Source organism: Rhinolophus sinicus, linkage group LG14, assembly GCF_036562045.2.
Source record: "Rhinolophus sinicus isolate RSC01 linkage group LG14, ASM3656204v1, whole genome shotgun sequence".
Taxonomy (NCBI): Eukaryota; Metazoa; Chordata; class Mammalia; order Chiroptera; family Rhinolophidae; genus Rhinolophus; species Rhinolophus sinicus.
Window position 1 is genome coordinate 12,093,647 of NC_133763.1, and position 14,493 is coordinate 12,108,139.

The 14,493-nt window shown below is 39.4% G+C and overlaps 1 protein-coding gene across 1 annotated transcript in view; it reads right to left on the reverse strand.

The window, feature by feature from the left end:
• Nucleotides 1-409: 409 nt before the first annotated feature.
• Nucleotides 410-14,493, reverse strand: part of PREX2 (phosphatidylinositol-3,4,5-trisphosphate dependent Rac exchange factor 2) — a 232,990-nt gene continuing 218,906 nt past the window's right edge. The window contains exons 38-40 of the mRNA XM_019726246.2: nt 11,280-11,382; nt 6,573-6,640; nt 410-745 (exon numbers count right to left, since the gene is read on the reverse strand). Of these exons, the coding sequence (XP_019581805.2) occupies nt 700-745; nt 6,573-6,640; nt 11,280-11,382 (217 nt within the window). The 3' untranslated portion in view covers nt 410-699. The remainder of the gene's footprint in view (nt 746-6,572; nt 6,641-11,279; nt 11,383-14,493) is intronic.

The window sequence follows — 14,493 nt, forward strand, 5'->3', positions numbered from 1 at the left end:
GGAGCCACGTCCTTTTCGGAGACCCACAATAGCACCAGCTTCTGGAACTGTCCAGAGCATAAAGGACGCCTGAAAGCAGCTGGAAGAAGTTGTTGCTGGAGGCCTCAATAGCTCTCTCCTTTACTGAGAAATACGTCCTTCGAAAGAGGAAAGCACGCTCTTCACTTTTCATGCAGAAATGACTTTCTCTGATGCAGGGGAACTGAGAAACTACAACACCCTTCTACGTTGTCTGTATCATTTCTGTATGATTTAGAAAATGTGGCCATGTTTCTTCAGTGACATCCTCCTTCGAATGAAAATATCCATTCTTACATGTTCCCATTTGGAGAAGATGAAAATAGAATATGATAAAATAATTTGCATAAATGGGAGAGGAAGCACGATGGTTAATTTTTTTCCTCTGGTATCTTTTGTTTTCTTCTGTAATTTCCAGGGATGCATCTGACCCTAAAAATGAAGAGTTCATGTCAATACAAAGAGAGATCAGTTTGTGACGCTGAACTGCCTTGAATGAACGTCTATCCATTCCCAGCAGAAATATCTAAGTACAAGCTGAATATGAGTTATTTATATCATGATGAAAGATTTAGAGAAAAAATTCCTTTCTTTATCTTGAGTGGACAGTGTTTCGCCAGACTGCCCTTTATCTAGTCCAGTGTTCAGAAGCTTTTGCTCATTCGGTTCCTTGAGGTTTCTTTATTCTTCTCCAGCTGGGGGAGGCGGCTCGCACAGCTTGTACAGCCTAGAAGAGGCATAAGAAAGTGTGACAGTGGCCCAGCATATTGACATCACATGAGATGTTTTTATTAGTATAACAGATACATTGATAATAATTTCTTGGTTTGGGAGTCACAATCATGTTGCCTATTTCATTTTAAAAAATCACATACAAATTAGCAAACTCCAAAATTTCAGTTCTATTATTTAGAAAACACCAGTGTCACTTTGCACATCTATATGGCTACTGATTAAGCAATGTTGCGCTTTTTACACCAGCTGCTTCTGCTCTGGTGTTTCTAACCTCACCATTCACCATGCTGGCAGCAAAATTGATTCTCCAAATTCCATGAGATGACATTATTATAATTATCACCATGTCTACCATGATTGTCTTGTAGCAAGACAGCATCTATCTCATGGTACTCTACTGATTTTCTGACCAGTTGCAGAAATGTGCTTCATTTTGCACCATCCTGGTGGTTATGGATAGGCTGGGGTGGCAGAGTGCTGAGGCCTGAATGTCAAAGGCACCGTTAGCTCCTGCTTCCTAAGGAATTGATGCCTCGCTTTGCTCATCACCTCCTCACTTGGCAGTAGAATCAAATGGAGATTCAAGCGGGTCTAGGAATCCATTTGAACTGGGAGAGATGCTGGGAGATGGGAAGATGCACCCGCTTTGCATCCCAGGTATAGTTGTTGTTTGCGACCATCCAGCATCGAGGCAAAGTTCAGAGGACCACACTAGGATACCAGCTGGCCTAAGGCTGCTGGGCATTGGACTCCACCGTAGGCCTCGCTAGTGCCCACAGCCACACTGGTCCTCCTTCAGAGCTAGTCTAATGCTATACACACATAAGGTGCAGATTTCAACTCTGTTCCTTTTTCAAAGCACTCCACACCCAGGGGTAGCTGTGGTGATTCACGCCCTTGGACAGATTAAATTAAACACAGCTAAAATGAGTTGTTGACAAATTTAGCGAATTAGAAATGTCCTCTTCCTTCAACATTTAATCCCATGTTAATTCTAAATCAGAGGGAAGAATGAAAAAGGTTTAGTATTGAGTTAGAAACCTAGTTAACAAAATGAACTCTCCGAGTCTGGAAACACATAGAAGAGGTTATTGCCTTGGAGGTTTGCAAAACGTATTTCCATTCTGGAAGGTGGTTAGGGCTCCACATGGCATCTCCATGGAAGAAAATGAATACTGAAATAAGGACACATCAGATCAGAAAGGCTTATTTCATCCTTCCCGGAGAAAAGAATACATGAAAATGAGATGACGTACTTCAAAGCGCCGTTTTCAGCTAAAGGATATGGTATTTCAAATTGCATTTCCGGGGCTAGAATAATAGAATGATGGGAAAGTTCTTTTCCTCTTTAACTTCTGTCCTCTCATGTCCCAGACAGTACTGCCTAGTGAGTGAAAAGGCACTGTGGCGTTAGCCTTACTGCTAGCACAGAAACAGTAAGCTGGATGGAGGATGTCTTACTCGGTGACATCGGCCTGAGCCATCACAGTCCATTACCTTTCTCTGCATGGTCCCACCAATTGTAACTAATGCCACTGGGTTGACAAGTCTTTGAAAGGTCTGCCTTGCAAACTGGTGAAAAGGCTACTCCCTGTGATCACCTAATGAAATAAAAGCTCTGGGTACTGCAGAACTGGGCAGATGCAGCCATTGTGAGGCTTCTTGGAAGAGACTCAGGGTTATTTGAGTTCAAACACATTAGTTATGGATATTGTGGGGGCTTTGGGAGGTTAGAACAAGCAGACGAAGTGGGGAAGTAAAATGTAATAGGTAACAGTTGGACTTCTACTCTGCACTGAGGCATTTGATTTGGGGCACCTACATTGTTAGGAAATGGGAGGCCTCTGTTTGCTCAACATTTTTGGGGTCCATACACACCAGTGGCCCTGCACAAAAAAGGTTTGTTCCTGGCTCCCCTTTCTTCTTTTCCAGTTTGGGCTCAGGCAGCCATCTTGGGGCTGGTATTCCCAGCCCACATCTAAATCTGCAGAGAATAGAATTCTACTTTCAAACTGCAATCTATAGTCACGCCCTTGATCTTTCTACATGGCAAAATAAAAGTTGCATTAAAGAAGACCGCAAAGCAAATGCCTCTTTCATGTTTAAAGTATCAAAACGACTCTGCTGTGAGGCAATTTACACGCATCATACCAATGAGAAAATTGTCTCAGAGAGTAAATAACTTGATTTAATCAGGTCACCGAGCACGAGCTGGGACTCAAAACCATCTTTTCACTTTTAACCACGATAATATGCTGCCTTCCAATCACACATACAAAATCAAGCTTTCATTACACAATAGTTTCCAGAGTTTGTAATGTAATAGAAAATAAGACCACCGTACCATTACTTCTGAAATGACATATTTGGTTCTTGGTGAAGATGGTTATTTCTCTATAAAGAGCTAATATATGAAAGTTAGAAGGAAGAAGAACCTCATTTATCCTGCCCACAAGGCATCGCCACACAGATGTGCCATTGACCCTTAGTCTCAACAGGAACAAGTGGACTTCATCTTTTCCCTGTACAGTTGTCCTCATCTATGGGGGATACGTTCCAAGACCCCCAGTGGATGCCTGAAACCCTGGATGGTAACAAACCCTATATATACTATGTTTTCTCCTATACCTAACAGACCTTTTCACTTACAGGAAGCACTTTACAGCTTCTCCTTGACACATCCAAATTGCCAGCATCACTACTTTTGAAATTCAGGGCCGTTATGTAGTAAAATAAGGGTGACTTGAACACAAGCCCTGCGATACTATGACAGTGGATCTGATAACCAAAACGACTGAGAAGTGATTAATAGGTGGGAGCATCTCTAGTGTGGAAACGCTGGACAAAAGGCTGATACATGTCTTGGACGGGATGGGACAAGATTGCATCATGCTACTCAGATGCATTCAGGCACATAATTTAAAACTTATGAATTGCTTATTTCTGGAATTTTCCATTTAATATTTTTGGACTGTGGTGGACCACGGGTAACTGAAACGGAGGATAGTGAAACTGTGGACAATCTTTTTCCTGTATCTACTCTCTCAGTGACTAGAGCAATTCACTCCTTGTCACCCAAGCCAAAGATTTGGTGGCCATTCTAGAACCTTCCTTTTCCCTAACCTCCTTCATTCAACGAGTGCCCAAAGATTACTAATTCTGTCTTCTAAATGTCTCTCTAATCCATCCTCTTGTCTTTATCCTCAATACTATAATAATCTCCTTTAAGGCTCCTGTCTTAGCTGTCCTAACGGATCCCCCCAATGTTGCCAGAGATAAATTCTAAAGTTTAAATCTTCTAGATAGGTAGGCTATTTATTAATGCCTCCCTATTGTCTTCACATTAAAATAAAAATGCTTCAGTATCTCCTACAAGCCTCTTCCTGATCCCGCCCCGCCCACCCATGTCCCCAGCCTCACTTTGTATCACTCTAACTCGAAAATCACAATCAAACATCCGTCAGAGATCTAGGTGCATTTCTCAGAATGCGATGTGTTTTTCAGGCCTTGGGGATCACTGCATCAGCTCTCTAGGGCATCTGACTGGGCTAGGAACATTCTGCAACCTCCGCTCTCCATGCCTAGGCTGAGTTATATACCCCTTCTCTGTCTTCTCACGGCAATCTGTGCCTATTTCTGTCACAGTTCCTATACACTGTATACTAATTTTATTTTATTCAATTGTCACTCTACTGTGCATGTCAGTGACTGGTGGACGAGACGCTATCTTTATCTCTGATTTCTAACAAAGCGCCTGACATCTACAAACACATAGCAGAAATTCAACATATGGTTGCTGAGTAAATTTAAAAAAACAAAAGACAGTGGTTGGTTTTAGGAAAACTATGAAGAGATTGATTGGAGAGTTGAACCAAACATTATCTCAGGAAGAGATAACAAACTTTATCTGCATAAAGATATCTGCAGAAACATTACCCCAGATTTGCCTTGGGGGGCCTGGCCTTAAGAGCCAAATATGTTCTTTGGTTTATCTTTGGGGCAGAGATACTGGTTCCCAGCTGGGAGGGATCCCAGCCGCTCTACAGTCCTCGGAACTCTCTTACATTCTACTGTTTTGCGTAGTTATGTTTCACTCATCTCATTGCTTTACCCAAAAACTCACTGAGAGCCAGAACTATTTCTATCTCATGTTTACTTTCTCCATGGGGCATAGCAGAGTGCTCTGCATGTCTTATGTTCTCAATAAACATTTGTAGAGTGAACGAAATAATACATTTAAAAAATTAAAAATTACTCTAGCTTTCTGCTTCCAGGGCTATCGTTCATTGTGAAAAATATCAACTTTACAGCTGGCACACTTTATTGCGTTTCATTTCAAGTGTTTTAAAACATAATCCAATAAAGAAGAGAGTGAGTTCATCCATTTCTTTTCTTGTATTCAGCTTACGGATTGGTTTATTGATTCAGGTCTTACCTCGCACCACTGTTTATTGTTGTTTATAAGCTCTAGCTAAGAGGACCTTGCTGAGCCATTATCTTGTTTTCTTATTGGAATTTTAACACTTCACTGGGTCTATTATCCAAATACACCATGTCTGCTCAAGGTACGAGAGAGCAAATGCCTATGTGAAATGATTCTTCAGCAATAGAAAGTCTTAGATTCTTTCTAATCAACTCAACCATGAAAGAAAACATTAGCAAGACTTGAGGATTAACTAGGGTTAGGAATCGGCAATAAAACAAATGCAATTAGAACACGAGCACTCCATCCATTTTTGAAGGGGAAATATGTTTTGCTTTTTGAAAGTAGTGTCACTGCCCACAAGTTTTTCAGAATGAAATATAACTTCACCAATACTGCAATCATCGTTGTCACTCTGGTAACTGCTTTGTACATGGAAACAAAGGGTGTCTTGACCATGCTTGAAGAAGCCTACTTTTTGTTAAAATGCAAATGTATGAAAACCATCAAATGTAAAGGAAATTATTTCACTTTGCCCTATTTCAAGACAGATGGCTGCCAACCCTAATGTCACCAGGGAAATCAAATGAACAACATTTCTTTGATGGCTGTTCCCATGTTCATTTATTTTAAAGGTGGGTTAGAGTCCTTTCTTATGATGATATGTGAACTGTGACTATTTGGTATAATAACGAACAAAAAGCTCAGTCATTTGTTTATTCATTGACACGTTCTTGAAATCAGTTCGGATATTCGTATGCAGCCACTATGATGAGCAATGAATAAAATCCAGAAAACATATTCCTTGCCTCCAAAGAATTCACATTCAGATTGGCCAAAGAGACATGGAACAATATATTATTGCAACACAATCAGGGTTATAATAGATCTAAAATACAAGGTACAAAAGGAGCATAAAGAGGAAGGAAACTCATCCAAGAATTCAAGGACAAAATGAACATCTAAATTGGGTTTTGTGGTTAAATAGTTTTTCATACGGACACAGATGGGAAAGGCAATCAAGCCAGAGGGAACAGCATATGCAGTCATAAAAGTATAAATGAAAATGGCATTATGGAAGTTTGGCATAGTTAGAATTATAAATTTTTGTCGTAACTATGTGGACTTTTGGTTTTCAATTCATGATGGAACTTGCAAACTAAAATAATGTCAAGACTCCTACGTCTAAATTTGTTTCAACTAAAATTCCTTTTCACTCTGAGAGTGTTGATGCCTAATCACATTTAGCCACGGAATGTTTACAAGGCCAATTTCCATGATTGTAATCAGTTCTACACTGGGCATATCCTAGAGAAGCTGCATTAGCTGTAAGTGACACTGCCTGGGAAAGGGTGGCGAGTCCTTTGGGAAAGAGCAGACCTGGGGAGTCACTTACCGGGGAGCTGACTGTGGGGTCCGGTCTCTGACTCCCAAATTCTTTGCTGTGTTCTGAACTCTTGCTCCCTGAAAGCAGTAAGGAAAATCACTCTTAGCTCTACGTTGCATTAGTAATTATTTAACATACCATTAACATTTGAGTATAGAATATTTATTCCGATCATATAATTAATGTCAAGAGACTGGATGAGGAGAAAGAGAAAAATCATCATCTGAGCATTTTCAAAATTAAATATTTTAAAAAATCAAAATACACTGATATATTACTTCAAAGGATTGATATGTATTTAAATAGCCATCTAAATCATTCAAAATAAATTTAAGTAGCAGTTTCAGTGTCTCTTCCATGTATTTATTCTGAGAAGCACGCAATACTTAAGACAGTCGGAAATGAGCAAGCTGTAAATATCTGCTGTGCCCCCACTTTCGTGGAACAGAAATCACAGTTCTATGACACTCATATGCCCGTTTTGTCCTTAGCTGAATAATTAGCTATTTTAAATGTCATAGTACTTATCAAGAAAATATTTTCTTAAATAGTTCTAAAGCAATTTCTGGACAAGATATGTATATGTGGCTCTCTGAAATTGCAAGAATTTTGCCTCAAAGTTTATAGTACAAAAGCAATGTACTTTAGCAATGAAAATGTCTTTATAATCTGTCAAGTTCATGAATGAAGCTATAATCATTGTTCAGTTCCTAATGGGAATTGGTTGTTACACAGAACCGAACACCAGGATATAGGGCTGAGAACAGATGAAGAAACGTGGTTTAAAAAACTCTGAAATTCTCTCTCCTGCTGCCAATTCTGAACTACAGGAAAGGAAGAAAGAAGGGGGAATAAAAAATAAAGAATATATTCTCTCAAATGGGGTGGGGTGGAATAAAGACTAATGGAAAGGAATTTAGGAATCGCAATTCAGCAGTTAAAAAAAACTTCTTCATTTAGAAGTAATTTTAAACTTAAAGTTGTAAAAGCAGAACAGAGCTCATCCACTTTGCCCAGCATGTAATCTCCCTCTAACATTAACCCTTCACTTGATCATAGCATGATGATCAAAATTAAGAAGTCAACTTTGGTACAATGCTATTAAGGAAGCTGCACGTCTTATTCAAATCCCCCCCACACCCCAAGGTCCCTTTTCAGTTCCAGATCCAAATCAGGATCCCTCTGCTGCATTTTGCTTTCATGTCTCCTTGGTCTCCTCCAATCTCTGACAGTTCCTCGGGTTCTTGTTTTCTTCCATACCTTCATGGTTTTGATGAGTACTAGACATTATTTCGCAGAATATCTCTCAGTCTGGGTGTGTAGATATTTTCTTATGATTAGATATAAGATATGCATTTGGGCAAGAAAATCACAGAAATGATGTTGTGCCTTCTCTGTGCATCGAACCACTGATGTTGACCACATCATATGATGTCCTTGTATCTTATCACAGGTGACGTGAACTTTCACCACTTGGTTAAGGCGGTATCTGCCAGATTTTTCCACAGTATAGTTACCATTCTTCTTTTTGTAGCTGATAGGTATGTTGGGGGGGGGGGGCAAATGCTATGAGACTATGCACATATCCTATTTCTCCTCGAACTTTTGCTCACCGATTTTAGCCTCCACTGGCACATCCTGCCAGCAATGGTATTTCAGTATTTAAGAATTGGAATGCTTCAGGGCCGGCCTGGTGGCTCAGGCGGTTGGAGCTCTGTGCTCCTAACTCCGAAGGCTGCCGGTTCGAGTCCCACATGGGCCAGTGGGCTCTCAACCACAAGGTTGCCAGTTCAATTCCTCGAGCCCCGCAAGGGATGGTGGGTTCCGCCCCCTGCAACTAAGATTGAACACGGCACCTTGAGCTGAGCTGCTGCTGAGCTCCCGGATGGCTCAGTTGGTTGGAGCACGTCCTCTCAACCACAAGGTTGCCAGTTCGATTCCCTCAAGGGATGGTGGGGTGCGCCCCCTGTAACTAGCAACGGCAACTGGACCTGGAGCTGAGCTGGGCCCTGCACAACTAAGACTGAAAGGACAACAACTTGAAGCTGAACGGCACCCTCCACAACTAAGATTGAAAGGACAACAACTTGACTTGGAAAAAAATTCTGGAAGTACACACTGTTCCCCAATAAAGTCCTGTTCCCCTTCCCCAATAAAATCTTAAAAAAAAAAAAAAAAAGAATTGGAATGCTTCTGTGAAGAAGAGTTATCCCTTCCACCCAATTATTTATTCAAGTACTCATTTAAATCAGTATGGATTCATGGATATTTATTTAGTCTATGAGTTATAATACAATATTTTTGCTATTAATAATGTTTTGTTCAAATTGTTGCAAGTTGCTTCTTCTGTCCTGCTGATACAACCACTATCATTTCTGAGTACTTGTTTATTTTCTGGCACTTCACAATGTTCCAGGTCTCACCTTCCTGTCTCCCCTGGGAATTAACCATGTCTCCAAGGACCCCTGGCTCTTTTTAATGGAGAGTGATATTGAGAACCAAAGGTCTGGACACTGGGTACGCTCATTACTACTACTGGTATGTAACTGTTTCTATGTCTCTTTAATAGACAGAGCTAGTTGACAGATGCAAACACACTCAAACATCTATATTTATGTCTCCATCTATCTGTGTGTGCATGCATGCATCCACCGGTTCAAACAAATACCTCTGATTCCAATCCAGTACCACAGGGTTGATTCTGGATGCCAGCCTTCTCTCTTTCCTCATTTGTACGTTCCTTCTCAGTCAGAAACTTTATTCTCATTATTATTTACAGGTTTTTTTTTGTTCAGTCTTAGTATTTGTTCAAGTTTATCTACATATCAACTAGTCTTAAAATTTCTAAATTTTATCCTTATGAAAAATCGATTTGCAAACTACAGTACAGTATTTGTTTTTAGTCTCATGATACTCCATTAAATCATTTATATAAAGGTTTTTGCTTTCTTAAAATGTTTCATATAAAACTGATGCTCATCAAGCCAAACACATTCCACTTGAAACTCAACAATACATTTCTCCATGCACTCAGCATGCCAGCTACTTCTGTGTTACACCTGCTTCTGCTGCTCCCTCAGCCTAACACCCTGTCTGTCCTCTTCCCTACTTGTCTGCATCACATTTATCCTGCCAGGCACCAATCAATTCTGTGCTAGTAACTGATTGGTCATTCACAATAATTCTCGGCTTACAGGATTATTATTAACAATAGGTTAATACCAGTCTCTTAGTCTGCCATAAACCATAATTTTGAGATGGCTTCTGCAAGTCTGATTGCAAACTTAACTCTAATATTTGGTTGGTGTGAAAGTAATTGCGGTTTTTGCAAGTATTTTTAATCTTGTAAACCGCCATTACTTTGGCACCAACCTAATAGCAACAGCGTGAAACAGAAAGGTTAGTCTCTTCCTGTATGTTTCAGCACCCAAACCCCAATCCTGATATGATTAATCATGAGACTATTTTTTTAAAATTGAAGTTGTATATCCACCCCAAAATCCTTCCGAAACTTGCTACATTTGCATCTGTATTTGCCCTTTTCCAGCGAAATCACAGTGTGTCTGTCACATATTTCTCACGGCTCGAATCTTCACTTAGCACATCTCTCTTGGACCTCGTGAGATCTGGGTTTTCAATCTTCAGCTCTGGGCTTCCCAAGGGGAAGCACCAATAGTCGTGCACTTCCTGAGCCTCTCTCTGCATTGGGGCCCCCAGGGCGGCCTGGCCTCACTTCCGACTTGGGTGACATGCTGTAGTGTAATCTTGGGAGCAAACTCACAGGGACTTACCTTTGTCTGACAGTTGTACAACTACACCGTTAGTAAATAATGCAGTCATAATTACGAAAGCAAATCTTAAAAATGAAGTCGCTATCACCGGGCAATTCAAACCAAGTCAGCAAATAGAGATCGGTTAATGCAATTTTCTGTGGTAGCCCTGAGAAAAGGTGACAGAGTTAAATATAAAATTGGTGTCTTTTCACCTCTTTGGTCTTTCTACTCTTTTCTACTAGATTAAGCACATTTTCCTAATAATCAGTAAATTGGAGATTAGTACATTTTGGTTGCTGTCTTCGTAAAGAATTTAAAAAACCAAACTACCACATTTGAGATTCTGTGGGATTATTGTATAGAAGGTTCATTTCTTCATAAGAGAGTATATGCTTACCTGTGAGTACTTCAGAGATCTGAAGACCGTGCAACAGCAGCTATTTGTTCTCTGAAGGAAAATCTGACTTATGTGCTTTATCTTCAGAATCACACCCAAACTTCTTAGTATGGCATAGAAGTAAGTCCCTTTGAGATCTCCAGAAGCATGCAGGACCCTCAGTTCTTTCCTCTGTTTTTCCCCTATTCCCTTCCCCCAATCTATTCCCTGAGCCGTCCTAAATCACCTGCAATTCCCAGAGAGTGGGACATATCGTTTTACAGAAGCCCCAAATCCATTCATTTTGCATGACCAACTCCCTTTCCTCCTTCCAGTTGCCTCTTAGACATCCTTTCCTCCAGGTTGTCTAAGTCTCTTGGAGAATCCTCATACGGAAATCCGTGTTGTCTTCTGCCCTGGGAGGGTGTCTTATTCACCACATACCCTCTGAGCCTGGAAAAGTGCCTGTCACATGCAGGCACCTGTCAGACACTTGATAAATAAATAAAGGAACCTTCCAATCCAGGTCCTGCAAAATGACTCCCGACAAATATCTGTGACCCTTACCTGCTTGCGCATCACATCGGTAGCCTGCATAATGTAGCGCGGAGGCAGTCCGTGGCTCCTGGCCAGAATGATGGCTTGCTCCACGGTCACGCTCAGGGTGCACCTGTAAAGGCAAGTCAAATCCCACCGGTTCCTGCTAAGCACTTCAGGACAGTGTGGGTTACTTAATGCAGGGTAACAGAATATGCCACCCCAAAACCTGCCACCTTAGACAGTGACTTATTTCCCCTTGGGTATCTCCCAGGTATACATGATATATACATGTTAACAAATATCTGTTTGTTTTTCTCTTGTTAATCTGTCTTTTATTACAGGGATCTCAGCTAAGAACTCAGAAGGGTAGAGGGAAAATTAATTTTCCTCCCCAACACTACACTCAAAATTGGAAAGCACCAGCCCAAATCAAAGCGACGCGACAATGAACCATTGATTTTCCTACACAGAACATGTGTTTAAAAATAGATTATAAAGCTATGCTTTTGGGGTCCAAAATTAGGTATTTAAGTTTAAAACAAACCTATAATGAACTATGTTTATGCGAAAGTTTATACACAAGGAATTAAATAAGCAGAATTCTAATGGACTTTATTATCAGATATTATTCTTTAGTGATATTTTATGTAATTTTAAAATGATTTCCTAATATTTTTCATTCATTTCAACATATTGATAATTTATACTGATATATGCCCAATATTGTAGAAAAATAAACAGTGAAATTAGATCAGAATTGATTTTTAAAAGAAAGTGTGCTTCTAGGATCCAATCTAAAAGACTGTAAAATTTTAAAAAGGAACTTTTGTTTAGTTATACAGGAATGTGGTGCCCAGAGCAACCCCAGGAAAATTCAAAATTCAGTCTCTGAACTTAGTGATTAGTGAGCCTTTCTCCTTTTCTTTCCCTTTAAAGGTTTTGCTTTTATGTTTTTCCATATTTTTCTTTACAGCAACTCTTGGAGCCTATGTTTAACTATTTGTTAACATTTTCAGGAGCTAGTCTCTGAATTGTTTTTTCAGGGGTACCTTTTGTATACATCTAATAAAAATGTTCATTACTTTTAGATGTTTTCCCTAAAATTCAGATTAGTGGGTTTTGTTTTACTTCACTTTTCAGTTTATTGGTATTTTGATTGTCTTTTCTCCATGTCTGCATTTACGTCCACCTTTGATGGTGCTTTGATGTTTTACACGTGTATTTTTCTCGCTCTGTTTAGTTTCTCCTTCAAATGAAAGTAAAGTCTATAATGCAAGTGCTTATATGTGAGGACTATCTAACCCTTTCATCCCTGGTTATGAGAATGTACTCTGGAGTCTAATATATTTGGTCAATTTTCATGCTGATGAATTAAGAAAAAGAGGAGAAAGGTATTTAAAACATACTGCTGTGATTTTAGAAAGAACTTGATGAAGTGCAACCATGTTATTGTGCAGAATCGCATCTAAGGAGAAACATGTTACGTTTCATTGGCTGTTAAATGACTTGAAAGGCAGCTCCCTCAGCAACATTACAGAGAATTCTCTAGAAAGCATTAATAACACATATTCAAATGGGCTAATTTTGTAGATAGCTTTTAGTAGTACACAATGTTTACAAATATTTAGTGTACGAGTCTGTTAACAGTATATATTGTAGTTTTACACATACCTGCACACTGTAAGACAGTATATGCCAATGAAAGCCAAGAGGTATCAGTGACAGCTCATATTTAAAAATCAATTTTTTACAAACCATTTCTTAGGTTACTCGACAGACCATAACCTTTTCCTCCTCCTTAGGCTCTGCTCTACTCCAATTTTAACTCCTTATTGATCCTAACATTTTAATCAATAATGCTCATCACACCAGCTGAATGAAACTAAGAAAAAAAATCTTTACCATTTTTCTAATCACACTGAAGTATCTCCATGCTTCCTGATAAAGCATGACTTGCCTACTCATAACGAATACTCCTTGTGAAAGATTTTTGACGGGCCACCTACAATTTTCATCCATTTTCTTAATCCTTTTAAACTGATTTATTTTCTCCCTAGTTGAAGTTGTAGTAAACAGTATCAGTGCAGCAAATTATCTGCCAGACACGTTAAAAGATTTAACTGTAATATCCCAATCAATCACTGTGGCCAGTAACGTGCTCTCTGACAGGGTACTGTAAAGTGTCACTTGTTTAGAACCAACCATACATATATCACCTAACAGAAAAATCTACCTTAACATGGATAGGTATATTTTCTTCCACTAGCAAAAGAGATGGCTTCATCTAACTTGCCTTTTCATACTGACCACTGTGTATATTCTATCTAGGTCCCAAGATTAATTTGCAAAAGTGTTTAAAAGTGAAAACTTTTTAAAAGAGACAACCAGGTCAGTGAGGGTAATATTGCTTCTCTTTGATTCACAGTTGATGCTTCCCAAGGAGACTTAGTTTTTCAATGACAACATCATAGAAACCCATTCTCCCAAATTAAGCTTGTGAAAGAAAGCCTAGTCGTAAATCCACAATTTCTCTGCCAATAAGACACTATTTGCCTTGTCACTTTTTACCTTCGCTCAACTATCTCAATCTGAATGCCAAGTGGAGAAAAGAAAACAAAAAAAAATCAGCATTTGCAGGAAGCATTTCAATTCTGGCATTTGCTGAAAAATTCTAGGTCCCGAGAGTGGCACAAGGTTTTTCAATGGTATATAAGCATGTACGCAGTCAGGTTTTATGAGAGATCATTTGATATTGTAGTTACTTCTCTGATTACCGGTGCGACGGACATACTAACCCCGGACAAGAGAGTCAGAATCCTAAGCAAATCCCATTAAGTACAAGACTTCCTGTCTGATGAACCAATTTCCATTTTAGCACTATCTCTGTTCTAACATTAGACCGTAAACTAAAACTTAAATAAATCTATATTTTTACACTATCCTGGAAAATATGGGCCTTTGATTTTTCAACTCCTTTTAGCTGCAATAACACTTTAAAAAATCTTAGACAACTCTTTCTCTGGGAGTCACACACACACACACACACACACACACACACACACACAATCAAGAGTAGAAATCGTCCTTCATAAAAAGCTAAATGTAACATATACGTTGGAGAAAGTTGTTTCATAATTTTAGTAATAAGACATTCAAAGTAGTGGCTCTGCTTAGGGCAGACTCCTGAGGAGGTGTACTTGACAGGGATGCAAAATTATGCAGAAATCACAAAATTCCCCAT